Source organism: Lonchura striata, chromosome 1, assembly GCF_046129695.1.
Source record: "Lonchura striata isolate bLonStr1 chromosome 1, bLonStr1.mat, whole genome shotgun sequence".
Classification (NCBI taxonomy): domain Eukaryota; kingdom Metazoa; phylum Chordata; class Aves; order Passeriformes; family Estrildidae; genus Lonchura; species Lonchura striata.
Window position 1 is genome coordinate 90789640 of NC_134603.1, and position 27842 is coordinate 90817481.

The 27842-nt window shown below is 41.5% G+C and overlaps 1 protein-coding gene across 10 annotated transcripts in view; it reads right to left on the reverse strand.

The window, feature by feature from the left end:
• Positions 1 to 27842, reverse strand: part of PHACTR1 (phosphatase and actin regulator 1) — a 299599-nt gene that overhangs the window by 16083 nt on the left and 255674 nt on the right. For all 10 annotated transcript variants that reach the window (XM_021536498.3, XM_021536496.3, XM_021536503.3 and 7 more), the window contains 2 exons: positions 5541 to 5596; positions 757 to 818 (listed from right to left, as the gene is read on the reverse strand). In XM_021536498.3, coding sequence (XP_021392173.1) covers positions 757 to 818; positions 5541 to 5596 — 118 coding nt within the window. The remainder of the gene's footprint in view (positions 1 to 756; positions 819 to 5540; positions 5597 to 27842) is intronic.

Consider the following 27842-nt stretch of genomic DNA (forward strand, 5'->3'; position numbering starts at 1 on the left):
AAGCCAAAACCAGAAAGGGAATGGTGCTGCTTCACAAATGAGTTTTTAGAGGGCTTTCTTTACCCTTGGAGATAGGAAATATGTCAGTGCAGAAAGAAAGTTAATCTGCAATAGCAAGATGGTTTGTTCACTGTGTATGTTTGGGCATCCATAGACATTTATGCCAGCTGCAAAACTGAATGTGTACATCTGAAATGACTGTTCTTCAGTTTTAAGAGTAAATGACTTTTGAATCATGTGATGCTGTTTTGTTTGTCCTTCCCTGCCAATGCAAGATTGTTTTCTGCACTACATGCTTTTTCCTAAATGCTTGTCTCTATTTAGTTTAAATGCCTCAATTGACAATCTCCCTTTGCAGATAATGTTTAGCTTCCAGTTTTATGAGGGTTTTTTGGGTGGAATTTTCAAATCAGCATTGCTTTAACTTTGCTCTCTGTAATGGCTAAAGAAGCCATTACATTTACAAGAAGCATTGGTCCTTGTAAATGCTGATCTCTATCCTTCACTTTTCAAAACTCCCTCAGTTATGAAGACTAGATCTTCTTTTTTCCTGTTTGAAATGTTACCAAAGTGGTTTCCTTTGCTCTCTGTGGACTTACACCCTACAACATTGCTGATTTCTTTTAAATATTTTTGTAAGTCTTGTTTCACGCTCTACTTTTGAAAATGGTGCTGAAGAAAAGGAAAAAGGCAAACAGCTGTGGAGTAGGGAGAAAGTTGCAGTAGTGATATAATAAGATCAAAATTGCTTCTCACCTTACGTGTTAATCTTCTCTTAATCTCTCGTTTTTCCTCCTGCTCCTCTTGCTCATTCCGGGCTGTAAAAGATTTACAAGGATCTCAGCCTGTGGACTCATCAGGTATGCACCGTTTGCAACAAAATAAGCCTTTCCATCAGTAAGTGTATTAATGTTTCAGGACCTCTCTGATGCACAGTATGTCCCTCTGGGGCTGGTGAACGTCCTCGATCGGTAGCTACTGCACTTCTTCACACACTTCATAGAACATCTACAGCTTCCTTCCTTTCCCTATGTTGGCATCTCTTCATGTGTGTCACTTTCTAGAAGGGCTGGGCAGCAAGCCAGCTCTTCAAAAAATGTTATCTCCCTGCCCACAGGCCTGGCGGCCTCAGCTACGATAGGGCTGGATTCTGCAAGCTCAATGGCTGGAAAAGAAACGTGCATTTTTTTCCCATCTGCAGAATAATTTCTTGCAGCTACTTTTTGGAGATAATAGAAAAAAAAAACTTTGGAATAGAGGAGCCAGGCAAATTTTGCAACTTCCCATGGCATGAGCAGAGTTAAGGAGAGTGTGTCCTTCCATCATGAACCTTCAAAGTGTCATACTGGAGCATAAAAGCTCATCCTAGGTAAACTAACTTTCAACATTAAGCCAAAAGATCACGTGCTACAAGTTCTTACCAGGGCATGCCTCAACTTTCTCCCTCAAGAGCTCAGTCACATTTGAGTACACTAACTCTTCTTCAATTTATGAGCAGGCTGTCATGCATTGTCTTTGCATTGACCTTTACAAAAAGCCACTAAAATCCCAGGCTTCCAGGTACCCAGCTTCTCGATCAGTTAGGATATGTCTCCACTGCTTCACTGATGGCTGAAATATTCTTCACTCCAATCATGCCAGCACATAACTGGTGAGAGCAAACACAACTCATCAGCTTTTCCAGTAAGCACTCTGTGCCCCTGCTGGAATCCAGTTTTTGCTCAGCTAGGACTAGCTCAGGCAGGAATAACTCTCTGCAGGGGACACTATGGACCTCAGAGGCCAGCTGAGGATAGGTGCCTCAATTTAAATCATTAAACTTTGGACTGCACTAAACTCAAGGGGGCATTCCACGTTCCTCTCTGCTGATCCTGCAGATGGAACAGGCATGTCCTGCAGAGCAGCAGTGAAAATCCACCAGCAATAACTTCTTCATCTGTGAGAGCACAAGCCAGCACTCTCACTAGACAGCTGGGGCTTTCCCCACACAGAAATGAGACCTAAGGTTTAGAGCCCACAGAAGCCTCTGAGCAGCTGAGGAGGGCTAGGCTGCAAACCAGGTTTCTCTCTGCTCAGGACAGTAGAGCTGACAGTGCTATCACAACTGCTCACTGACTTCATCAAGACTGGGGAATCTCCACTGAGGTGGACAAAGAACCTGTCAATGTTATGATGTTTCACACTAAAGTTCTGATCTTTAAGTGCCATTTTATTAAAAATACTGCTTATCTTTTCAGAAGGAAGGAAACCAGTAGGGGGCTAAAAAGAATACAAGACAACAGAGAGTCACAACTGTCTTTTTAAGCAGTCACTGGAGTACCTACACCGATAAATGTAATTTTTCTTTTTCAATGTTTTTTGTCCCTACTGGGCTGGATAGTCTTCTAGCAATTGACCCTCTAGCAATTTTTTTCTTCCCTTTGTGTCTCAAATTTGGAGGAGCTGGTCCTACAAATTCTTGCTTTCAGACACAGCACTAACTAAAGAGAATCCACACAGAGTCAGGGTAAAACTGCAAGCAGCCAAGGAGTTATGTATAAAACTTAGTAATGGCTATTCATTTTTGCCCTTGGCATCTAATAATTTTCTCTTCTCCTTACTCTCAGCCCAGCCATCCACTTTCAGAGACAGCCAGGCAGGCTTATGACTTAAGACAGGTAAAAGCTGAAAAATAGGAATACATTCTCCTTAAAAACTAGAAAGTGACTTTGTTTTAGCCTATGTCTTTGAAGTTAAGTCATGACAATCTTGTGAAGCTACAGAGCTGACACTTTAGTTTATCTTATGTGTTCAGGACATTCTTTGTTTCTCTAAACCTGTGTGTCAGGGTGATGTAGGTGCAATTTTCATACCTGATTTCTGTGCTGATGTGAAATGTCCCCCCAATACAGTTTGAGGCATTCAGAACCCACCTAACCATAATTTTTGGCACACCTGAATGTGCCAGACTGACAACTGGATTACTTTTATCCACCTGTGAAGTGGCACAGGAGTGGTGCATGATGGGGGATCGAGGCATCTTTCCCTATACATTTGGACAGCAAGTATAACTGCAAAGTGTTCTTTAGGCTTCAAACTAACCCTGCAGGCCTGGACTCTTCCCACTCCATGCCCTTGACCTAAATATGAGTCTGTGAATGGGATATACTTCAATGAAGGAGCCCCTACAAGAGCCAGTTGTCTCTGCTCTGTTTCCTTGCTGTGGTGCTGTGATTTCACTGTTGCTATCAGCAAGAAGCAGAACTTGGCAATGGATGCTTTGCCCTTGTAAAGATAACTCATAATTATTGCAGTAGAACAGACCTAGGAAGCATTCAATTCGTGTATAAAGACTGGCTGTCCAACTATGTTTTGCCTCATTTTTTCCCATCAGCATGGGCAGTAATGCAGTTACTCATGTAATAGGAACATCATGGTACCAGACACAAAATTTTCATCAGGAGATTTCAACTTTAACTGCAGAGAAAATCCTGTTTAGTCTACCTGACAGCTTGGTAGGTTTTCTTTTGTGTTTGTGTGTGCTCTGGGCTGGGCTTTGGCAAATTGCTTGACCTGCTTATGCAGAGAATTTGTACTCTTTTTATTAGCTCTTCCTGAGTCTCTCTTTCCCTACACTCCATTATATTTATTATCATGCTTCTTCTCAGAAGTCTAGGGAAATGACACAAAATTATGTACAAACCAGAAAATACTTATATTTACTGGTTCAGGGGTAGAGCATGTTTAAAAAATTTAATTTCTTTTCTTTCCTGCTGTGGTTCACCAAAAGTTGCAATACCTTGGAAATACCACATTACTCTTCCCTGTAATTAGGAAGCTGTTTGTTTAACAAGACACACATGTTTTGGGGCAGATCTGTGCTAAAGCAAGCTACAAAAATTCCATGTAGAAAATACAATATTGTTCTGATTCAGGGTAATATTTTCAAACATCCATGTCATTTAAGAGCCTTTATTCAATTCAAAAAAACCCTGATGTTACTCTAGGGGTAATTCTTGTAAAATGTAAGACACCATTAGGGCTCTCTGTGACTGCTGTGCTTGGCAACATGACCATAAGGAATAGCTGCAAGGCACCCAGCATTGGAGATGGTGGTCTCTGCTGATGCTGGTTCAAAGCCCAAGAGCCCACCTCCCCCAGTGCCAGGGCAGTGTTTGCTGGTCATACACCAGTGCCAGGTGGTGCCTGACGTGTTTGTTCAGAGGTCCCAGGATGACAACATGAGCTGCCAGAAAATTGGCCTCTGTGGCTCTGTGCCTGAGCCTGACATCAGTCACGTCACAGGTCCTCCCTTCTCCAGCTGTTCTGCTACACCCTGGTGAGACAATCACAGCTGGATGTGCCAAATATTTCCCCAGGTTCTGTCCCTGACTTCCTCCAGCAGCCAGTCACTGGAGTTAGGAGTAGACAGTAGGAGCACAGTTATTGAGAGAGGGCTGGTCCCAAACAAGTGGCTTGTGCAGCAGCCCCAGGCTTGCCCATGCCGCTCTGCTGTCCAGCCTTTTCTCCTCTTTGCATTCCTAGTGGTGTTTCTCTTTCTCTGACTGCCATGTGTAATAACATCAACAGATGAAAAGACCCTGCTGGGCATTAACACTATCATTAATCAGTTAAGAATTTGATTTTGAAGTATTTGAAAAATGAATTCTGCTGATTTTCAGAAAATTAATCTTCTGCTACCACGTTTTTATGGTTATATACAATGCAGCTATTCAAACAAGAGAATGTGAATTATGGACCTGCCTAAGGAGACATTATGTATAAGGTACCATTTTGGAATACTTTTTTATGTAGTAATTTTTTTAAATTTTCCTGGAAATATGCATTTACTAACTTAAAGGGGGAAGAACTTTTTTGTTTGTTTCCAAAGTAACAACAACAATTAGATAAACAGCTTTTTTTTTTGTTTTGTTTTAAATATTCAAAACACTTCCATGGAAGTAAAGAAACTGTTCATTCATGAGGTTATGAAAGTTGGACTCAGTCCAGCTTCCCTTAAAGTCAGTGGCAATGTATCTACTAACTTGGTTCAGGATTTCTGAGTGGTATTTTGTTCCTTTAAAATAACATGGGCTGAGGATCTACCAGCAAATTTTTTGCTGATTTAAAGGGGGAGTTTCAGGGGAATAATCCTGAGTCACACTGGATTCTTTTTTAAATTGAATAAAGGCTCCAGCTAGCACAGATTGCTGTGGAGATTTTTAGGAAAGCTAATTGAGCTATGCCCTAATGTCTTTACTAACTTACAATGGGATAATCATCTCAAAGGAAGCTTTTCAGGATGACTGACCCCCTGTCTGGAATGCCATTCAAGACCTGGGATTTTTTCTCCATCTAATTTTAAGGAACTTTTTCTCCAGATCTAGATGTTATTACAGACTTTCACTCTTATTTGCACTTACAATGCCCTTTATTAGTTTTAATTATTATCAGTGATGCTTACAGAGAATAGTTGATGTTTATAAAAACCACCAAATGTGTATAAAATCTAACTCAAACTATCTGGCTTCAGGTTAAATGTCAGCAGAATCAGGACTTACGTTTCAGTATGTTCCTCTGCTCCAATTCTTCAGCAGTTGGCCTCTGGCTCAGTCGCCTGCGAAAAAAGTCCAAGATCAGTTTCTGAACCATATCATATTCTCCTCAGTTCTCTGCCTTGAAGAGTCACTTTGGGGTGTGAAAGGCAGAACAGAAAGCACTGACACTGCTCCATTATGTACTTGGTACGCCTGGACCATGCGTGACACACACCACGCTTCGCTTTCGCAGTTTCCGCCGTTTCCAACCCACGAAAGACAAAACACGTTATGTCATCTTAGGCATGACTCTCCCACCTCTACCCCAGGCAGAGCTGCTGAAAGCTAAGCCACACAGATGTCTCCACTTAATTTCCTTCCCTCCATGCCTGCTTCCTGACTTGCACAAGTATTTCTAGCTAGGATCCAGCTAACCCTGTCGCTGCCCTCTCGCCAGCCTCCTGACTGCGCCCCATTGGTTCACACAGAGTTTGAACACACAGACACAGAAAAAACAAGGGACTGTTTGGCAGCACTGAGGGCAGAACAATAGCAACCCTCCTCCTCCTCTTGTGGCTTTTATTAAATCCTATATTGAAGGATCAGTGTGACTTGCTAAGAAACCTGTACATAATAGGATCAACAAAACCCACAATCTAATTACAAATGGGGGTTCTATACATAGGAATGACCTGAATATTCAGAATACAGAGCAAGCACAAAAGGGTCTTTGCAAAACAAAGTAAACCAGAGAGATGACATCAGAAGTCAGCACTGTTGGGCATCCTCATACTCTCATCCAAGTCAATGGGTGTTTTGTCAAGGATACCAATGACACAACAGAGTCTTCTCTTCCTTCAGACTTGGTCACTCAGAGACGTTTCCAGCTTGGGGGCCCCAGCCTCTGTCAACTGGACCAGTTTCCCTGTGAGTAACTGGTTACTGGGCTCTGATAGGAAATGATAAGAATGCTGCATGGCTTCACCTTCTGCAATGAATGTTTCCCCAACCCAGGGCACAGCTGCTCCCTGAAATGGAGCTGGCTCTTCAAGGCTGGACAAGAGATGTCTGACAATGGCTCCTCACCACAGAGGGGCTAAGCTGCTGGTGCATATGCACCCCCAGCTTTCTCCAGAGCCAGGAGCTCACGTGTATGCTAGTTCAAGACCACTGCCCCTCACACTGTGTGCAGAGAACAGGGCTGAACAAGCACTGGGTAGGAGCCCACCTCCTACAACAGCTGTTTGAAGACAGAAGTTTTACAGGCACCTGATTTTACAGTCTGAAGATTGCCATCAGCAGAGGTGATACCAGCCATATGTCATTTGGGGGCACTTTACACCATGAAAACAAACCAGCAGAACACAGCCCTATTTCAGTGTAGAATTTTTAGTCAGGAGCTTTGTCCCTTTCTCACAGCTGACTGAACATTTATCTCATTAGAAAAGTGTTAAAAGGGACAGAAACTGATCCTTAATTCAGAAGTAAAGAATGTCTGCAAAGTACTTTGAAGACAAAAATGCTATTCAAGTGCTTGCTATTAACATCTTTAAGCTATAGTAGCTATGGCTAATAGGAGACTTTGCCTTAGGACTGTGAAGCAATTAAAACGACTTCATTTCTAGAATCACATGAGAACCAAAAAAGAAAAAGTTGCCACTTTTAGCCCCACGCACATGTCTGCAGGAACTGTATTATAAATGCTTTTAATCCCCCATGTCATGATGCTTTTCAAGAGAATGTATCGGAGGGATGTTCAGGATGAACTTCAGCCATCCAGCACGTGGATGGCTTCTACAGAAACAAATATCATAGTAAAAGGAGAAAGAAAAAAACCCTCCCCAAAAGTCATCCAGTTTCCAAGAAAACAGGGACTGAAGGACACTGTTCTGTCATGAACAGTTCACACTAGGACATGTCTAATGGAAGGCAGAAGTTTTATCTACCTACAGAAGTGATTTGCAGCAAGGATCACATCTTCCATTGGCTTAGTGAGGTACCTGCCATGAAGTAGATGCAGTTAAACTAAGCTTTCACTGCATGTTACCATGTCATTGCTTTCACACAAGAAGACAGATTTTCTCCAAGTATGCCCTTGTTATCTGTGCCTGCTACTCCTGTGCTGCTCAGGACCTATAGACCATGGGATTCTTCCCCACACTGTCTGGTAGGGCCCCAAGTGAACGCCAACTAAGGATACCTGTGTTCTCCATCAAGAGTCAAATTACTTTGTAGATCCCATTATCCACCCTTTTCAGTCTGCAGAGAACTCCTGCCTAAATGGTGACTGCCACTTTTAAGTGATGCACAGCAGAAAAAGCCATGCCACTTTGGATAGATTCATTCATGGATTAGCAATCACTTCTGGAGTTTTATAATCCCAAGTTTCTAATAATGTGACTTAGGCAGTAGGAAAAACCAAGGTATTCTTGTAGTAGAACAAAATCTTAATTAGTCCTTACAGTGCAAATAGTAAAGCAGCATTGGAGGATGAACAAAGTCATGAATAGAAGCCATGAATAGAAGTTCCTGGGCTCCAGTACCAGTGTCTGCTTTCATCTCCATGAACTGCTCTTACATTCCAATTTCCATCATCCTTTGGGACTGTCTGAGCCTGCTCCTGCTCCTTCAAGTCCCTCCTTGATGAGTTCTTCAAATAAACCCAGCCCCTTCCACAGACCTTCCTTTCCAAGCTCTCAGATTATCTCTTCTCATGGCCTCTTGCTCATTTATTTTAATTCTGTCTCATGCTGTTACAGTTCTGCCCCCAAACTATTGGGGCTTACAAACACCTCCACCAGCTCCTCAGAACAGCACCATCTAAGCTCTTGTTTCTTGCTGCCTACTTTCTAGGCTTGCCAGATGTTGAAAGCTCTTGACATCTCTGTTAATCTTTGAAAATCTTGATACCAGTTACAGATAATGTAAATCAAGAAACGCTAGCAGCTCTTGCTTTATTACTATGGCTGCAAAGACACAGGTTTTTTCTTCCACACTTACTTTCAGTAAACCATCTCTAGCATATAGCTCTGACCTTGGCAAACATCAGTGGTGATAGCTCCCCTCTTCTGCCTTCCTTCCTGTCCTGCCCAGAATAAAAAGTTGTTAATAAAGCCCACCTAGCTTGCACAGGTTGATTTCAGTAGTTTGGTTGCTGGCTTACTGCTGTGCCTTATTTCATTTAACATCACACAGGCTGCATGAGGCAGTCAGGAGGCCACAGGTTAGGAAAAAAGTGTCTCATTAGCAGCACAATTGGAATAAATGGGAGAAAATGGAGGTGAGGAATGAACCTGGTGCCACAGCAAAGAATGGATCTGCTGGTGCAAACTGTAAGGATGGAGGGAGATGTGTGGTGCTGCTGTTGATCAGAAAGGTAACTCTGGCTGTTCCATCAAACTGAGTGCAGGTGTCTGACCAAGGAACAGGGGAGACAGACCTCAACAAGTAACCACCTCTGACAGCACTTTCTGTATTTAGAATGTTCACGTGTGAACGTGCCTGACCTTCACTGTGCCATCCATACAGTTTTGCAATATGCTTCAGGCGGCATTCAATAAGATGGGAAAAGTTGTTGTAATTTGTGCTTTACAATGTATTGCTTGGTTTATACTCCATACATTTCTGCAATATTGATTGCAACAGTTTTGCAAATACTCTGCGACAAAGGTTTTACTACAAAGGAAACTGTCCTAAGATTTATGGTAACATATGGAAAGCTTTGCTGAGATTTCACTGAAAAAATAATATCCAAATGAGATTGTCAGTAAAAAAAAAAAAAAGTTTGCTCACATTTAAAAAGATAAACTTGACAGCAAACCAATTTTCTGAATAAATTCTTTGCATGATCAAATGCATCACACTCCTTGTGTTAGACAATAAGAGCTGAGCAGTTCTTCATAAGGACAGTGTATAGTGAGGCTTATTTTGTTGGGTGTTTTTATTTTTTTTTTTTTGTTTGCTTGTTCTTTTGAATTTGCTCTGGGCTGGGCTGGTCACATTCTGGCAGATAAGTAGGAGTTTGGGGTCAGAAGGGACCATCATGCAAAATCAACTGCTGTAGATCTCAAATATTGGCTGGTCTGGGTGTAATCTCCTCAGGGACCAACAGGAAAGAAAGGCAGCATTTTCACTGATTGATGCTACTGTTTGGAGCCTCCCCAGCAAAATGAGAACTCAGAATGAAAAGTTTCTGCTCCATGTGTCAGTGTTCTGCAGGAACAATAAAAGGAAAAACATCTCCTTGGGCATGACAAAACACTCAAATGAAGTACACAGTGACACTCACCCTGCTCTGCAGTGTGGCCACTCCCCAAGGGCTCTCAGGACAGCAGCCAACCCGTTGTGGGGCCTTGGCTCAGATTTTTGCAGCCCTTTTGTCTGGCAGCACCTTTGAAGTGAGATGCTCCTGGCCGCCTAGGGTGTCCCCTACCAGGAGTCCTGGGTTTTCTCTCCTTGATCTCTTCTTTTGCTGTGGATGAGCTCCAAGAAAAAGCTGGTTCATGCCATCCAGCTTGTTGTGTGAACAGGATGATGTGGGGTATGTGTTTTCTGTGTACCAGGAATTCATCTTTGCCTCTGTCCAGAGGACAAGAGAATTTAAGAGCCTAGTGTGGGGTCACATGCAAGTATAATGGCTGGATATAACACAGGGCTTGCTGGAAAATGATTCCCCACACACTTGGCAGACATATTAACTGTGAATGTTTGCAGACACGAAAGGCAGAATTTAGCAGCAATCCAGTGCTTGAATGGTGACATCTGGTGTGTAGGAACCATGAACAGGACTGGTGGACATGACAAGGCACACAGCAGGATGTTGAGATGTCCAGAATATCCCCAAGGCACCTCTGAGCCAAGTCATGCTCACACAGTTGTTCCTCATGACTTAAGTCAACCTGATGTAAAATAACTTCTGAGCACAGTGGGGCATAACCTCTGGAGCAACTTCTGAATTAATTCTGTATGTGCAAATATCTTTAATCAGTTGCAACTGCGTTCATACTACCCTAGACATTGCTCTAACAGAGCAGTAAATCTGAGCTGGGCACATGAGAAGCCAGCTGCTACAAAGAACTACTTGTCATGTTGCTCTTCAGTTGATATAAATGAGCATGAATGAAGCCAGTAGAACTGTGCTGATTTACATCAGCAAAATAATTCCACATGAGGAAAATTCAATGGGAGTAATGAGTCTTAATTTACCTTGCCTTTCTCCAAAAGATAGCAGATAGCAAAGCAGAACTGATGAAGTAAAGGCTGTCAGGGGCTTTTTGCACTCCCATGCCATGTACAGAAAATTCAGGGAAAAATAGAAGAGAAGAATATCTTGTATTTGTTTCTACCAGTTAACTGTTAGCAGAAGGTAGGAATTAATTACCTCCTTTCCTCACATCACTGCACAATGAGCAAAAAATAATTGTAAGCCTGGAAGTTCACTTTCTCTGAAGTGTCAACACAGATTTTGCCAGACAGACTGTAGCGTCTACAGAGGACTATCATTCTCCTAAACAGGATGTATAAAATGGGATTAAATGCAGTTTTATCAATGAGTGAATAAACTGAAGGCATATTAAATAGAAAATCTCTACCCAAAGAAGCAAGTGTAACAGTTTTATACCAATAAAATTCTTGTACTACACTCCATTAAGATGTTTGTTAATCTGTAGGATTATTACATTCTTTAAGTTCACAGGTAAACTGACAAGTCGCCTGGTAGCAGTCATGATAATACAGTTTATAACTCCTTTTTCTGAGAAATTAGAGCAATAAAACCATAAGGAGTGTTTGCCACGATTCAGTTATCATGTAATGACTGCTCTCCACTTCCCTGTTGATTTAAAATATTTAGCCTCTGGGAGATGGTGATGCTTCTGCAGCTATAAAGGAAGCCTGTGGCAATGACTAAAGCAGACCAACGTGGGCAGAGATGCCTGTTCATCCCTAGGAAAATGGGTGAAACACCATTGGGATGGTTTAACAGAGAACCAGTTAGACAATTTTGGTAGGAAGTGTTTGCTTTTGGTGGAAGTCTAAAAAGCTGCTAAGTATCAGTTGAAGATAAAAGTACTTTCTGATGGTGCCTTACTGGCAATGTACTACTTCTGCCTTAGTATACCAGTGTCTTCCCTGGATTTTTGATTGTGTTCCCTTGATATTTGATCCAGGATAGCTACAACAGTCCCATAACCCTGAGGAGAGAGGCAATACTTTTGCTCAGCATTAGTGCACTGCAAGAAGTACAGAACAGTCTGGAATACGAGCCAACCAAATTATATTTCCCATAACACATCTGCAGTTGTGTTTCCAGCTGGGCTCTACAGGAAAATCAGATTTACAACTGAAATTATTCAGACTTTAATTCAGGCTCTAAGCAATCATTTACTACCCCCCAAAATTATCCTTATCCCAGACTTGATTTTGTGTTGAGAAACAGCTTCAATGTAGACTTTAAAGCTCCGATTAATCTAGATTGCAGTGAGGATTTTTGGGAAAACTAATCAGCAAATTTTCTGCTTGCTCAAGCATCTGTGTATAGTGAGAAATATAACCAAGCTGGCTCTTTGTTTAAAACTCTTACAACTGACCAATTTGTTTTCCCATTCTTTAGATCATGCAAATCTATTCTTGAGTCATGGCTCAAATGATGCCATTTTTTCTGGTTCAGCTCACTGAGGGATTGAATTATTATGATTTTGATTTATTCTTTGGAAAGTTACAAACTTCCTGAGAAAGAACTGTCTGGCCAGAGTAGGTCTCCTGGGAAGAGAAAATCATATTAAAAATGTAGATTTTGACAATTAATTATGTTTGCATAAGGTTAAAATCTTGTTCATCATATATGGAACAAATTTCTTTAAAATACCCAAATAAAGCAGAGTTATTTTGGGCCATGAACTCTGTATTTTGCCAAAAGAAATGAAGCAATGAGTAGATAGCCCTATAACTCTAACTAGAAACACTGTGAATAATGACATACCCAGGTAATCAGTCTTCCATTAGACCACTATAACAATGCAGACACCTGCATTTTCCCAAGGAATTACTTCTGTTCTTTTCTAAAGATAATGCCAAGCAGTGATAGACATACAAATCTAGATTTTTCCCCTGTGTTCAATAACTGGGAGATTCCTACTGGTTTGTGGAACATTGCAAGACCATGCCTCACACCTCAAGCTCTAAAATGGAGCCTGCTCCATTTCATTACTGTGCTATTCCATTAACGTCAAAGCTCTCAGCCAAATGCTAGCTGTTCACATAAAATATGTTCGTGTAAGTTTAAATTATTAAAAAAAAAAAAGGCATGGCTAAATTAAGATAGCTATACCACACAAGCTTTGCAGCATTACTTTTCAAATCTCTAACCCATAGTTGCAAGAACAAAATATCCAACAACTGCACTAGGAAACAAAGAACAATCCTTTTTAGAAGAGGGAATTTATTATGTATCTAATTCAAGAATGTATTTTTGGAACAATAAAAACGGGATATTTTTGAGTACTAGATATCCAGAGTGAAAAATGCTGGTTGAAAATCTAAAGCATGCCAGAAAAAACAGATGGATGTTAGGACCCATTGTAATAGAGAAAGAAAATGTTCTAAAATGTTAGTGATTGTCCTTCTGTTGTCTATACAGCATTGTGAGAAGACACTTGCTTCACCAAATGTGATAATATTGAATTAAAAGCTGATTTTACAAAGCTACAGATATCCTAATTCACAGTTCAAGGTCAATCTGTGAATGACTTGAGTAAAATGGCACCAAAAATAATCAATTTACGCTGAACAGATATGCTTGCTGTCTTCACCTACAGGAATTATTGAATGGTTGTTTTAAAATCTCTCTAAGTATTATTGCTTAGTCTCTGTGAACAAACATACATACGGCAGTAAATAAAAATTAGCTACACTCTTAAAAGAAAAACCATCTTCAAGTATGAGCCAGAAGAGCAGAATCCCCTTTCTCTATTGGAATTTTCCTCACCCTGGCTTCTGATGCTCAGGGAAGCTTGGATGTTAGAACATATTTGATATAGGATTAAACCAGTTATTCCTCTGTGTATGTGGCATGGCCTTGGGATGGAGACAAAAAGCAATGCTTTAGGTGGGAAGATATTCTGGGGGACCAGGGAAGAAAACATGGAGGGAGGCTGAGGGGGTGACAATGAAAGTACAGCCCCACTCTCCAAAATTTTTAAAGCCCCAGTATCTTCCCCAGCAACACTCTTCTAAGGATCCTCTTCTGAGAAATCTGCTGCCACAAACTTTAATGCAACCTACCCTGAGAAGCAGCTGCTGGCTCTGAGGAAGGGTTGAGGGCTGAAACACATCATGGAGGAACCATCTTCCCTAAGTTTACTTACCTTCAAGATCCCCGATGGGCCTCTGTGGACCACAGTGACTGACACAACCTGTGCATTAGCAGGTATGTTACACTTCTAGCGCTGCCAATAAGGAATTTGCTTAATGAAAAAAGCAGCAGCACCTTATCTTCTTATTCACATATGCACTAACACAATATTAACCCTAAAACATCAAGCCAGGAATATTTTAAACATGTAAACAAATAAACCAACTTTGCCTGGCAGTCCAAGTAATCTGTGACCATCATGGAAAATCTCTATCCAAAATGCAAAAAGCTGTTCATTTTAAGAAGGAAATCTAGGTGGGGAACTTCACCAGCAAGCTGATGTCAATCTCAACATATACACAGCCAACTTAATAAAGTCTCCTCTGTTACCATAGCAGCTACATACCACTCAAAGTACAGAGAGAGGAATTACCATAGAATGGTTTGGGTTGGAAAGGACCTTAATGATTATCTAGTTCCAACCCTCCTGCCACAGGACCAGGCTGCTCAAAGCCCCACCCAACCCGGCCTTGAACATTTCCAGGGACGAGAGTACCTCGCTTCTCTGGGCAACCTGTTCCAGTGTCTCGTTAGCCTCACAGAAAAGAATTTCTTACTCATATTTAATCCAAATCCACTGTTTTTCAGTGTAAAGCCATTCCTCCTTGTCCACACTTTTTACATGCCCTTGTAAAAAGCCCCTCTCTATCTCTATTAAGAAACCCATTTAGGCACTGTAAGGCTGCTCTAAGGTCTCCCTGGAGCCTTCTTTTCTCCAGGCTGAACAACCCCAGCTCTCTTGGCCTGTATCACATACACCCCCTCAGCATATTAGTTTGTTGTAGACCATGTTACCAGTGCGAGCATGAAGAAAGGCAAATGAACAATAGTGCAAGTATAAAATTCATCTCCAAGAAGGCACTTTACACTGGTAATGTAAAAAAAAAAAAAAAAAAAAGCAGCTCACACTCTTTCTGCTAAATGAATCAAAAGCTAAAATACTCAGTGACTTGGAACAGCCACAATATAGGAACTCTAAATAAAAGCTTTTATAACAGAAGTTGGCAGTTCAAAATCACAATAATTCCGTTTCTAATAGAAAAGATGCATAGGAAATAGCATGGTGCCCATACTATGTCTTGTTACTGAAGTGGAAAATTCCTGGAAGTAAACAGATTTGAGAGCTTTAAGAGCAATTAACTATTTTGTGACAGAGGGATTTCAGTTCCTCAGATTGTGGGATTTCAGATCCCCAGACTTCATGAAAGGCAGGTGATAAATAGTAGTAACTTTTTGCAAAGGGCTGTGCCTAAAATTTTCACTTGAAGATTAAGAATTAGGACTGGCGGAAATGTTTGTGACAAACTAAAATTGCTGGAAAACTGAGTTCTAGAAAGTCAGAAACTATCTGCAAGGTGAGGTCAAACTTAGTGAGTAGTTTCAGCTGAAAAAAAACCAATTCACTAGATACACTTTTCTCAAACCCAATACAATTTAAAAAGCATTAAAAATGCACTAGACATATTTAATTCTGACCTGAAATGCTAGTTTTCCATGTGTAATAAAAAAATTAATGATGCTTGCTATTTTTAGTTAGTTTTCTCTACTCCACTTGTTAATTATTTTGTTCCATTTGAGTACCAAATGCAAAAAAAATCCATTATTCAGCCAAGTCCAGTAGACACAACTCTCCTTCCAATAACTGTTATAGTGATTCCAAGCACAAATCTACTGAGGTGGATTACAAGGAGAACTCTCCCCAGCACCTGCATTGCAAACTTTGGTGCAGGTGCCCCAGTTATTCCTCCTGTTTAATGGGATACCTGCTGGTCAGACCAGGTCTTTGCACATGTTTTACAACATTGATTCTTATGTATCTGCATCACCAGCTGCAGAAGAATTTCTTATCTTTCTAGAAAATGTAATGTTTCACCACCCTATTCAGAGATTTGCCCATTATACAAATTCCCAGCCAGTGTGTATTTAACACCTTCACTGCCAGAGCCAACTTCTGATTCTATGCGTTAGCAAAAGTCAGAAACAATTTTTTAAAAAATTCTGGCATCTCGTGGAACATCAGTGAAAACATGCAGCACTAGAGACAGAAAACAGCAAAAATGTCTAGCTTTAAAAACAAAACCAGATCAAATTATTTACCTGGTTAAAATCAAAAAAACCTCATGCCTTAGGAAACTGCATATTTGTTATTTTGAAAAGATATTACATATGATTATTCCACAATTATACAATCACCTTTAGGTTCAAATCTAGTGGCCTAAAAGCATGACAAAATTTTTTTTACTCAGGAGAATTCTTGTCCCATCTGCCTTTTCTTCTCTTGAAGTTACCGAGATATACATAATTACCTGGAGGTTAAATTTGGACTACAAAGTGAAAAGCTTTCTTTCTGTTGTTCCTTTGTACATATTTCCACAGCAAAACAAATGGAATGCTATAAAGAGGCTTATCACATCAAATAGGGAATTAGCAGCGGGAATCAATAATCTCCAAAGTAACAAATATCCTATTTCCAGGCAAATACACTTAACTTCAAAATAAACAACTCCCCCTTTGTGAAACAAAAGACTTCCAGAGGGACATTCAAACCCTCTGTGCAATGTTGAGCAGGTTGTAGCCTTTCTCTTTGACCCCTACATAGTGTGACATCGGCTTTTTACATTTTCTCCCTGAAATTTTGAGAACTCAGTTCAGCCCCCACTGAAGTTTCTCCACACTCAGTTTTCTGACTACTATCAGGTGCCTGCACACCCCCCTGTTCCACCTGACACTTCATCAATGTGAAAACTTGCTTCATTACCACAGTCTAACTGCTGGGGTGATACCAGTATTCTTTACATTATTTTTCCACTAACTAGAGGTGATATTGAACTGTGGAGGGGGAGGGAATGCCCAATGACATCTTCCTTGTACAAAATAGGAGAGAAAACTATTCCTGGCTCTGTTGGCCTAAAGAAAAATGTTTCCTTTACACTTCAGACACTTCACTTCTTAAATCTCATTGGGAAAGTGTTGTAGATATCTTCCCTGTTACAGTTCAAGTGAGGGTGCTATCAAAGTCCACATTTTTTGCAATTGTTTGCCCTCTAAAGAAAGACATACATTGGTGACTGTTTTTTGAGCTCCTAACTGAATAGCTTTGCAGCTGGTATTCAGGCAGAAAGGCTGAAGAGAATTAATATTTAAAATATTTTGTACTCAAGCTGAGCACAGTATGTTTGTTCATGGCTGCTGACATGCCATAGGAGAAGCCTGGATTTCCCTGCAGGGCACATTCAAATGCCAATACTGAAATACCTCTGTCATGGGCATTTAGTGCCCTGGTTTTGTTGCATACACTTTTTTCTGCATATCTATCTGCAGTGATGGCAAGGTCAGGGGACTTGGAAAAAAGCAGCAAAAGAAATCATCACAATTGCCAGGACAACAATCCCTTCTGAGTATTTACTGATGATGCACAAAATGGTCATAAGGCTGGAAACTACACCTACTGCTATGAGAAGCTGCAAATTGGAGTAAAACATGCTGGCTAGGATGGCCTGGGCAAACAGACCTAGTGTCTGCTTCCCAGTTTTGCTCATCTTCTTTATTACTTTAAAACATGCAATTTCTCATTCATCCACATTGAGCAGAAGTAAAAGGATATACCCTCTCAGGCCCTCCTTCCAGCCCCAATAGCCACAGCCGTGTGGACTTGTGTTTTGCTTTACAAGCAGATTGAATTTACATCTGGACCCTATAGTTTATTGGGTGGTAAGCCTACTCTTATGACTGGAGATTATCTAATGCTAATAACAACTCTGCTCTGCTGAGACTGGCTAATGAACACCAGCTGCTAAGGAGCACGGGTGAGAGGGATATTCACAACTGCTACACTCTGACAGCTTTTCAAACACCTCTGAGCAGTGGTTTTAGCAAAATGTACATTAAATACACACTTCCACTCCATTGTACAGAACACTCCTGTACAATGTATTACTGCAGATCCCTGCTGAAGGAAGTTGGGTGTCTGGGGCTGATTTCCTTGTGCATGCAGCATGTCTGTGAGATGTTCTTGTTTAAAAACTGAGTCCTGGTAACTTTTTCCGTAGAGCAGAACACAGGAGTTTTGTTGCAAGAGCTAATCCCACACTCTCTTGGGATTGAAGTAAGATAGAGACTCTTACAGTCTACATGGCATAGCATGTAGACTGTAAGAGTCAAAGCATTTGTCAAAGTTTGTGACCTGGCTAAATTGTCTGTGCTGGCATAGCCACTGTGCAATAACCCAAATCAGTAGAAACTACTCAAGCATTGCAGCAGAATAGCTTTATGAAATATATTCATGGAAACCTTAGGCTACAGAGAGTGAAGGGAATCAGGATTTGGGGAAGTCTAAGACAGAATCTGGCCAAAGGCACACAAAAAAAATCAGCCAACAATGTCATACACTTCAAAACCCAAAGACATTGCTAAGACACATTGACACTGTCGGTTCTTTTGATACCTCGTGTTATCACAGAATGGTGAGTTTAGCAGGGATCTCTGAAGCCCATCTGATCCAACCCCACTGCTCAAGCAGGGCTGCCTAGAGCTGGGACTGTGTCCAAATGACTTTTGAATATGTCTGCAGAGAGAAATTTCACAATCCCCCATGCCAACCTGTGGCAGTGTTTGGTCACCCTCAGAACAGAAATAGTTACTGATGTTCAGAGGAAACCTACTTGTTTTGTTTGTGCTTGTTGTCTCTGGTCCTGTCACCAGGCCCCACTGAGGAGTGCCTGGCTCTGTCCCCACTGTACTCTTCCTTCAGGTATTTATACACATTGATAAGATCTCCTGAGCCTTTTATCTGGACTCAACAGTCTCAGCTCTCTCAGATGCTCTCCACAGGGAGGATGCTCCAGTTCATCATCTCCATCATCTTTGTGACCCTTCGTTGGACTCATTCTCATATGCCCATATCTCTTTTCTACAGAGGAGTTTTGATGATCCTTGCAGATCCCTTTCAGCTCAGAATATGCTGTGATTCTGAGCCAGAAGTCGACACATCACTCCAGATGTGGCCTCACCAGTGCTCAGTAGAGTGGAAAGACAACATTCCTTGGTCTTCTGGCAATAATTTTTCTAATGCAGCCCAGTATACTATTAGGCATTTTCCTCCCCCTCCCACCAAGTTGCTGGCTGATGTCCAACTTCATGTCCATCAGGACCTCCAGATCCTTTTCTGCCAAGCTGCTCTCCAGCTAGGTAGCTCCCAACATTACTGGTGCATGGGGTTCCTTCCTAGGTCAGCAAGTAGCACCTGCCTTTGATGAACTTTATGAGATTTTTGCCAGCCCATTTCTCCAGTTTGTCAAGGTCCCTCTGGATGGCAGTGCTATCCTGCAGTGCATCACCTACACCCCCCAGTTTGGTGTCACCAGCAAGTTTGCTGAGGATATTCTGTGCCTGTCATCCAGATCATTAATGAAGGTTGTTAAAGAGGACTGCTAGGTACTGGAGTCCAACTAGACTTTGTGCCACAGAACACCAGCCTCTGCACTGGATGCGTAAATGGATTGAAAAGTCTGAGTGGCTGGGCCTGTTATTGGAGACGGTGTTGAAAGCCTTACTGAAATCTACACAGACATTACATACTACTCCTTGGTTGTCCACCAGGTCAGTAATTTCACAAATTCATCACATTGATCAAGCATGACTTGCCCTTGTGAATTCATGTTGACTACTGCTGACTTTTTTGTCCTTTACATGCCTGAATATGGTTTCCAGGATTAATTTCTCCATCACCTTCCTAGTGATGAATGCGAGGTCAACTGGCCTATAATTCCCTGACTTCTCTTTGAATATAGGACTGACATTTGCTTTCCTTCTTGTCTTTGAGCACTTCTCCCAGCTGACATGATCAGCCAAAGGAATGTTAAAGAAAATAAGGATAGCACTGAATCTTCAGTAATGCTGGGTCAAATCCATCCTTTCATTTATACTTTTATGCTGAATAGTGAGGCAGCACTGTTCTCTGGAAGATTTTAACACAAGCCCTAATTGTTGAAACATGACATGACATGTGCACAGAACTGAGAGAAAGGCAAGGTACAGTGATGGGCAGGTGGGAGAATCAAATCTGAGGCAGTAAAGTGTGCAACCATGAGGAAGGATGCTGAGACAAGGATGCTGAAATGTCATGCCTGGTATTCATCCACTGATGCTTTGCATTTCCCCATCACTGTTTTGATATCTGCTCCAAAATCCTTCAGACTGAGGCGAAGTGCTGCATGATATCTTGAACCATGGTGGGGTGGTGGGGGCTACTAGCATTACTGAAATGCAGTGAGAAATAAGACAGAATAAAGACTCTCAAGAGAATTAGTCAAGACAGAGAGAAATAAAAGTGCCTCCCAAGAAAGTGTTATGTGTTGGTTTTCAGAGGCAAAAATCATATTTCCACCACTGAGCCTTTTTAATGTCATGTCACATTAGAAAACATGATGGAGCCCTTTTCTGGCACTAAACAGTGCAGTGCAAAATATTGGCAGCTCTTTTAACTGCAGTAGAGTATTATATTTTCTTTTCTAGTGTAGTCTGAAGGGGAAGATGAAATGGATGGTGGAATATCACATGGCTCTATAATGCTTGCAATTGCCCAGGTGCCTATCTTATAATTTATGTCTGCTCGAACAAGGGAAGGGTGAATGGCTCTATCACAACCTGAGGGTAAAGGATATCAGGCGTTTGCACTCGGCTGTTAACCAGGAAACAGTAGAGTCACAGGGGATGCTCTGGCTTTGGAACATCAGCCACTCCTTTCCCTAAAAGTAGCAGAGGGAGGTTTTGGGATCAGTTGGGAAATCCCATGATGAGGAGATGTAAAGGCACCAAACTCTTGTCAGAGAAGTTTCTCCCCACTTTGAGACTGATATGCAGATCCAAACAAACAACTTCCTGTCAGAGGGGCTGCCTGCCCTCTTTTTTTAAAGCTGAAGTTTGGATATTAAAGCTTCCCCAGGGCAGAGAAGTCCCTGTATAGGGGCACAGGGTGCTCTGGGAAAGCCAGAATTGGAGAACAGTTTGGGTAATCCAAGTTCCCAGTGCAGCCAGAGGCTGAAGGAGCTTGTTTCCCATGCTGATTACAGGTTTAACTGGAGGTGGGCCAGCTGATGGGGCTATGAAAATACCTTCATGGCAGATGACCAGAGACCTTTCTCTGTACCTTCTATGAAGGGCTCCCAAGGAGGGAGTTTACTCACATTTTACAAATAGCAGCCTTCCAGTACCTTAAGGGGGTCCACAAGAGAGACGGAGAGGGACTTTTCACAAGGGCATTGTCACAGGACAATGGGAATGGCTTTAAACTGACAGAGGGAGGGTTTAGATATGGTATTAGGAAAAAAAGTATTTGCTGTGGGGATAGAGAGGCACTGAAACAAATTCTCCGTAAAAGTGGTGAATACCCCATCCCTGGAAGTGTTCAAGGTCAGGCTGGATGGGGCTTTGAGCACCCTGGTCTAGTGGGAGATGTCTCTGTCTATGGCAGGGAAGTTAAAATCAGGTGGTCTTTAAGGTCCCTTCCAAACCAAAGCATTCTATGATGCCATGAATCTGTGACCTCCCTGCATGCTCCCCTAATGGGTCTGGGTGCACCCAAGCTGCCATCTGCCACCCCACCAGGTAAATGATGTCCCTGATCATGTAGAAGAGACAGGTCTCTGGTCCAGGAGCCATGCCTGCTCCCCAGTGAAGAAGTAGGCTGGTGCCTCTGCAGCCCCTGATGTTTGAGATCAGGGTCCCTGCTTGCAAGGCTTTTAAATCAAAGCCAGCTGATTGCAGGGAGGCAGGAAGACTGTTTCTGTCTCAATCACTACAATAAAGGAAATCTTGAAGGCTTTTCCAGCATGCTGAAAAACTCCAATATTCTGCAGCATAAATAGTCTAGCCTGACATTATAGATGCTTGCTCATTGAGCAAATACAATATATTGAATCCTTATTTTATTAATTATTCATTAACCAGTAGTGTTGCTGCCTCCTGAATTCAGAGATGTCAGTGAAGAACCAGGTTACTGAATTAATCTTGGTGCTAATGTGCTTTCCCTGTAGTTTGCTGGTTTGTTATTTATTATCAGAAAGGCAAGTAATGAATATTACTGGCTGCACACTTAGAGACACATTGATGTGGTCTACCACACATGAGAACACTGAAGTTATTAACACAAATGGTAATTTGACATGGTCAGGTCTGAGGCTAAGGACTTAGTTTAATTCCCACATATGGTCTGTGCAGTGCTTGTGAATCCCAATGCATTGAAACAGGAGCCCAATTCTTATCCAAACCTGCCTCTAAAATACTAGTTGTTATTTTTCTGCAAAAGAAGGACTCCATTAATTTCTCAGGACACTTAGTCCTACACAAAAATAACCATTAAATTTTATTGACTCTTCTTCAGAAAGTCACCTCTGTTTACTCACATACAACAGCCTGCACATGAAACTCCAGAGTTTCTAGGTATAGATGGATGACTGTGCACACAAGCCAGACTTACTCCTCAAACAGTTCTCCTTGTACTCTCAGTGATAGCCACAGGGGACACATATGAGCACATATATAAACACAACTTTTAAATCCTGACTTGGATCAGTTTTTAAATACGTTTGACAGTTTTACAAGGCTTGCCTCTGTTAAATCTCATGCACATATGTTGCTAAATAGGCCATAATACACTGAAGTGCAGGGGAAATGTAAACTTTAACTTCTGAGAGAGGTTAAATATTTTGCTCAAAGAGCAATTTCTCCATTTTACAATCAGCAGACTATAAAAAGTGTACTATAAAGACTACACTGCCAGTCTGCTTCTTTTATCTTGTACTCCCACCTGATTTGTTTACAGAAATTACAAGGTCATCCAAGCTAAGCAGCTGTTGTGCTTGTGATTAACTACCTACAATCAGGAGGTACAAAATATGAAGATTTATGGTTAGATTTTTTAGAGATGGAAATCTATGAGCTAGTTGTTAATGGAGCTGCCCTTAATTTGTCAGTATTGACCAGTAAAAAAAGATAAACCCATCAAATAAATCACCTTTGTTTTTAAAGCCAGAATATAATATTTTGAAGCAGCTACCTACTTGCTTGTGTTTGTTTCACCTGTTTTTATTAATGCCATTCTTTTACTCAGAAAAGAATACTGCACAGACTCCATGTGGTCTCTTGTTTACTGGAGAAATAACACTATTTCTATTACTGAAATATGCTATTCTGTTACTGCCACAAGCTTTATATATATATCACCATGAATTATTTTGCACAGCAGAGAAATGTGGCTTCCTCTTACATAAAAGCTGGTAGTAGTTTGACAACTAAAAGCAAGATTGCAATCAATTTGGGGCAGAAAATGAATGATACCACACCCCACTGAAACTACAAAGGAAATTAAGGTAGATTTAATATATTTGTCTCAGCTGTGTTGACAGCCTGAAATAGACCTCAAATACAGGCTGTGTCAGGGGGCTGAAGAGTATGGGAAGCATGAAGGGGAAATTGTAACCCCATTAATGCATCTTGCTTCAACTTCTGCAGAGAAAGGATGGGAGAAATGGATGTTGCAATGACAGGACAGCGTGACTTGCCCTGCTTCCACGAGAGCAGAAACAGGAACAGTAACAGATTCCCAGCATTAACAAATTCCTTTCTGGACTGGTGACCTTTCTGATTGAAATGAACTTTGGACATGATGAAAACACTTGCCATTTCATCAGTGGTCACACAGGTGCCTCTGGGGAGACCTTGGCCTCTCTGCTGCCTACCATTAAAATCATTCCTCTCCTCAAAACAACATTTCTCCTCCTTTATAGTAGCATAAATAAATGTTTCTGTAAATTTGGAGCTCCATTGTCTAACATGGAGAGACACATCTGCCCAAGGACAGACTATACCTACTCTGCAAGGCTTTGCTTCCATAAATAACAAAACATCTACTGGCCCTAGCTGAGCAAAATTGATGGGGGCAGGGTTTCATCCCATCCCAAGGTGGAGCTGCAAAGGTTAAGGACACTGTTCATTCCCCAGTCCAAGGAATACGTAGAGGTGATGTGTTTTGTGGTGACGCTGTCATCCCTTGATTGCTCCACTGACCTTTTGCCATAGCAAATTACTCCGACAAAGCAAACTCATGCTGCCAGCTATGAAATGCAAAACAACCATCAACTATCAAAATAATAGTAATAGCATCATGTTAGACATGCCTTTTTCTGTTATGAATGATGATGTTATCCATGGAAATTCCTCTTACAAAGAGGTAAATGCAAACTGTGCTCAGAAATGAGGATCCCTATTCTACTGAAAGACAGAGTTAGATGTCTAAAGAGATCTTGGTATTGGCGTGGCCTTTTGAAAGCACACAAATGTTGCTGTCAATGAGAGTTTGTCAACTAATGCAATGTTCCAAAGTTCATAGGCATGGATGTACTTTTTGAGACCCCAACACACTTTAAATAAATAGACAAACAAGCAAACAAACAAATAAACATGCGTGTGCATCTCTTTCAGTGGCTTGCCTGAGGTTGGAAAGCTGGTAGAAGATGCAGCTTTCTTGGAGTACTGTAGCTACAAAGCCACAATTCCTTTCAGCAGAGCAGAGCTCGCCAGGACATTGATCACAGAAAAGAGGGCTGACAAGGGCCTTGAACACCCATCTCCCATCTGCACCCATGCTCAGAGTATTTATTCCCAGATGTGTAATGGTAGCTCTATTTGAGCTCACCACCCATAAATAATCACCTTCTTTTCCTGCCTTCTTCCTGATGCTAAGGGCAATTTCAATAGGTCCCTTGGGGTTTCTGCAGACAAATAGCTAAACTAAAAGGGAAAAAATGCCATTTTCCCTAGGTACCATTGCAGCTAAAACTGAGGCTCAGCCCTTTGCAGCTTTTATCTATCACCCCCATTCATGTACCTAGTGCTGTTGCATCGTCCCTAATCCAGGATTTAGATGAGCTCGTTTACCACAATCCCATTTTGGTGTGATTTATCCCTGCATGCAAAGAGGCAAGCTTCATGCACATCCGAGCGTGCGTGCTGCCGTCAGGATGAGCTCTTGCTTTAGGCACTTGCTTTTCTCTCATTAGTGGAAGCTAACAATAAGTGTGAGAATTGCAGACGTCAAACGTAATTAGGAAGAAATTATGTCATGTTACCCAACAAAATGAGGTCTTTGAATAAAGCCTAATCCTGCTGTCTGCCCATTCTTTTTATCCCTAAATGACTCGGAGATAGGGAGGGTGCAAACTGCCCTCCACAGCACCGGATGGGGAGCAGCCACGAGGAGATTCAGCCATGCTCAACGGGATCCATCATGCTGCCATCCGCTGGCTAAATAAACCCTTCCCTAGTGAGACTGCAACATTGCTTAAAGAATTAACTATTTCAAAAAGCTGAATCTCTTCACAGCCTAAATACTAATAAATAAAAATGATTGTTTCAAACTATTCAGTCCCCTTAGACTTCTGAAGGAATGCTGTGCATTTCAGTGACTGTGCAAGTTTGCAGACTGACCCTTCCTCAGAACTGTTAGTATTTGTCACCTCCATGGTGATGCTGACAGCCCAATCCTCTTCTCAAACTGTCCAATTTTTTACTCTTCTTTCTTCTTCTTTCTAGTATCTGATATGAATGAGTCCAAAAACCTCGCAGCAGCCTCATGACATTTTAAAAATCAATGACAATTTTTTATACTTGTGGGAATTCACTAACTTCATTCAATCACAGGATTTCTGTTTCTAAGCACAGCTAAGAACAGCTGAGGGATATGTGGTATTGACCAGGGAATGTGTAGATTACCTTTCTCAACAAGGTGGTAGGTGAGCACCATCTGTCAAACCTGCCATTCCATAAAATTTTATGACTTCTCATGCTGTGTTTCTCAGCCACAGACATCTTGGTACTATTTCCAAAACATCAATGGGACTATAAAAACACATCTAGCAGGTGTGCATGCCCAAATCTCAAGTGTACTTATTTACAGCCATATGCACACAGACAGCATCTCTGTGATCTACTGCCTGATGATCCTTGCAATATACCATTTATATTGCTTCAGATTATGATTTTCCACTTGCTGGTGTAAGGACAGTACCCCGTAAGGCATTGTAGTGAATAAATCTAGGACTATACAAGAAACAGTGCAGAGCACTACTGTATATCTGGCAGAGGAACTTGCCTCTAATTCACTGCTTTAAAGCTAGCAGAACATATATAGTGACACACACAGGATTCAGTTGCGCAATTGGAAGAGTGTCTCTCAAAGTCAGGAGGCAACAGGTAGTTTGTTACTTTCTTAATTTGTTTCTCATTTTACTAGGTAGCTAATGTGCAGAAGGCTGCTCCCCCACCTCATCTCTTTTGCTTTCACACTGGGCAACATAAATATAACCCCTACAGCTAACAGCTTTAGGTAGCAGCACAGCACAAACTCTTTTTGGATTGCAAAATCTTACTGGGTTGCCTGTGGCAACTTCCAGTGAAGGGCAGAAGTCCCCTCACAAGCACTACTGCCAGTGGACAGCTTTTATGTGTCTCCTCTGCCTCCACATCTGCAGACACTGGGTAGGAGTGTGCTGATGAGACAGACATTATGCTGACCAGTAATAATACAGTGAATATCAAGAAGTTCCCTTGACATTGATTATTAACAATATGATGATAGCACACTGGATTACCAGACATTTTGTGTTATTAGATCATCCAATTCCAGCAGGTGGGAGAAGTCAGGATGGAAACAATCAGGGAAAACAAATAAATACACTTTGTTCTTGAAAAGCAGCTGACTAAAATCTCAGCTTTGATACTCCTGTATCTAATTGCTAATGAGCACTTTCATCAGAGTTGGTGGGTTATGATATTCAAAAATAATTGAACGCTTTAGAAAGCCTCCCTTGTAGGATGTGTGACAGATCAGTCGGTCTAAAGACAAACGTCTCAGAACACACAAAGAAACCAGACTCCTCAGGTCTTCCCATTCTGAGACTACAAAGTCTGGTGTTTGTAACAGTGATTACAGAGATGCTGTAACAAGAGCCCCTATAAAGGACTCTTGTGTTTACTAAACATGTTGATTGAGAAAGTCTGTGAGGCCTCTTATGACCACCATTATGATTATGTGGTGAAAGGGAAATGTGAGGACTGGCACTGAAGCACCTGTCTCTGTACCAGGCAACATTCCTGCAGTCTCTGGGAGATGTGCAACTCTGCTGTCCACCCAGCACTGCTGGCCCTCCTTTTCACCAGGGCTTCCTGACAGGCCTTAATAATTTCCCAAGAAAACCTCCAAGCTCACTGTCACAGCCTGGATATGTCCCATTCCTCTCACCCTGACAGCCACTGAAAACTAAATCCAAGTCTTCCTGGCTGCTTCTCTAACTGGAATAACAGGGAACCTGTGTTTCCCCTGTTCCCTGGAGGTTCAGAGGTTTCAACACAGACAGTGAGACAGGCAGAAGAGAGACATCTGTCTTTTCCTTCCCTCCCCCTGTTAACTTTCAGAGTGCTGTTTTTTGTCGTGTGTTCTCCTCTCTGTCTTACAGTCACACATGTACACTTCTTGAGCAGCTGTGAAGCTGAGCAGACACCAGAAGCTGAACAGTAAAAAAAAAAAAAAAAGAAAGAAAAAAAAGGAACACCATACTCACTTAAAGATTTATTTAGCACAGAAGGTTTGCATTTCAGAGTAGAAGATAATGGAGTAGTGAGTGTTTTTAGCAGCCAAGAACATGGTTCCCAGCATCCATTTCCCAACCCCATGCCACATGTGGTTTTGAGCTGAGAGTTCTGCATCTTAATTCACTATTTTTGCTCCTTGTTTCAAAGGAGATGTCACATTTTGGAGCAATCCATTCTGGTTTGATTAGGGGAAGAGGTCTTCTAATTAATCACTGTAATCAATTGCCATAATTGCTATGTAAGGACTCCTCAGAAATGGTTTATGGTGC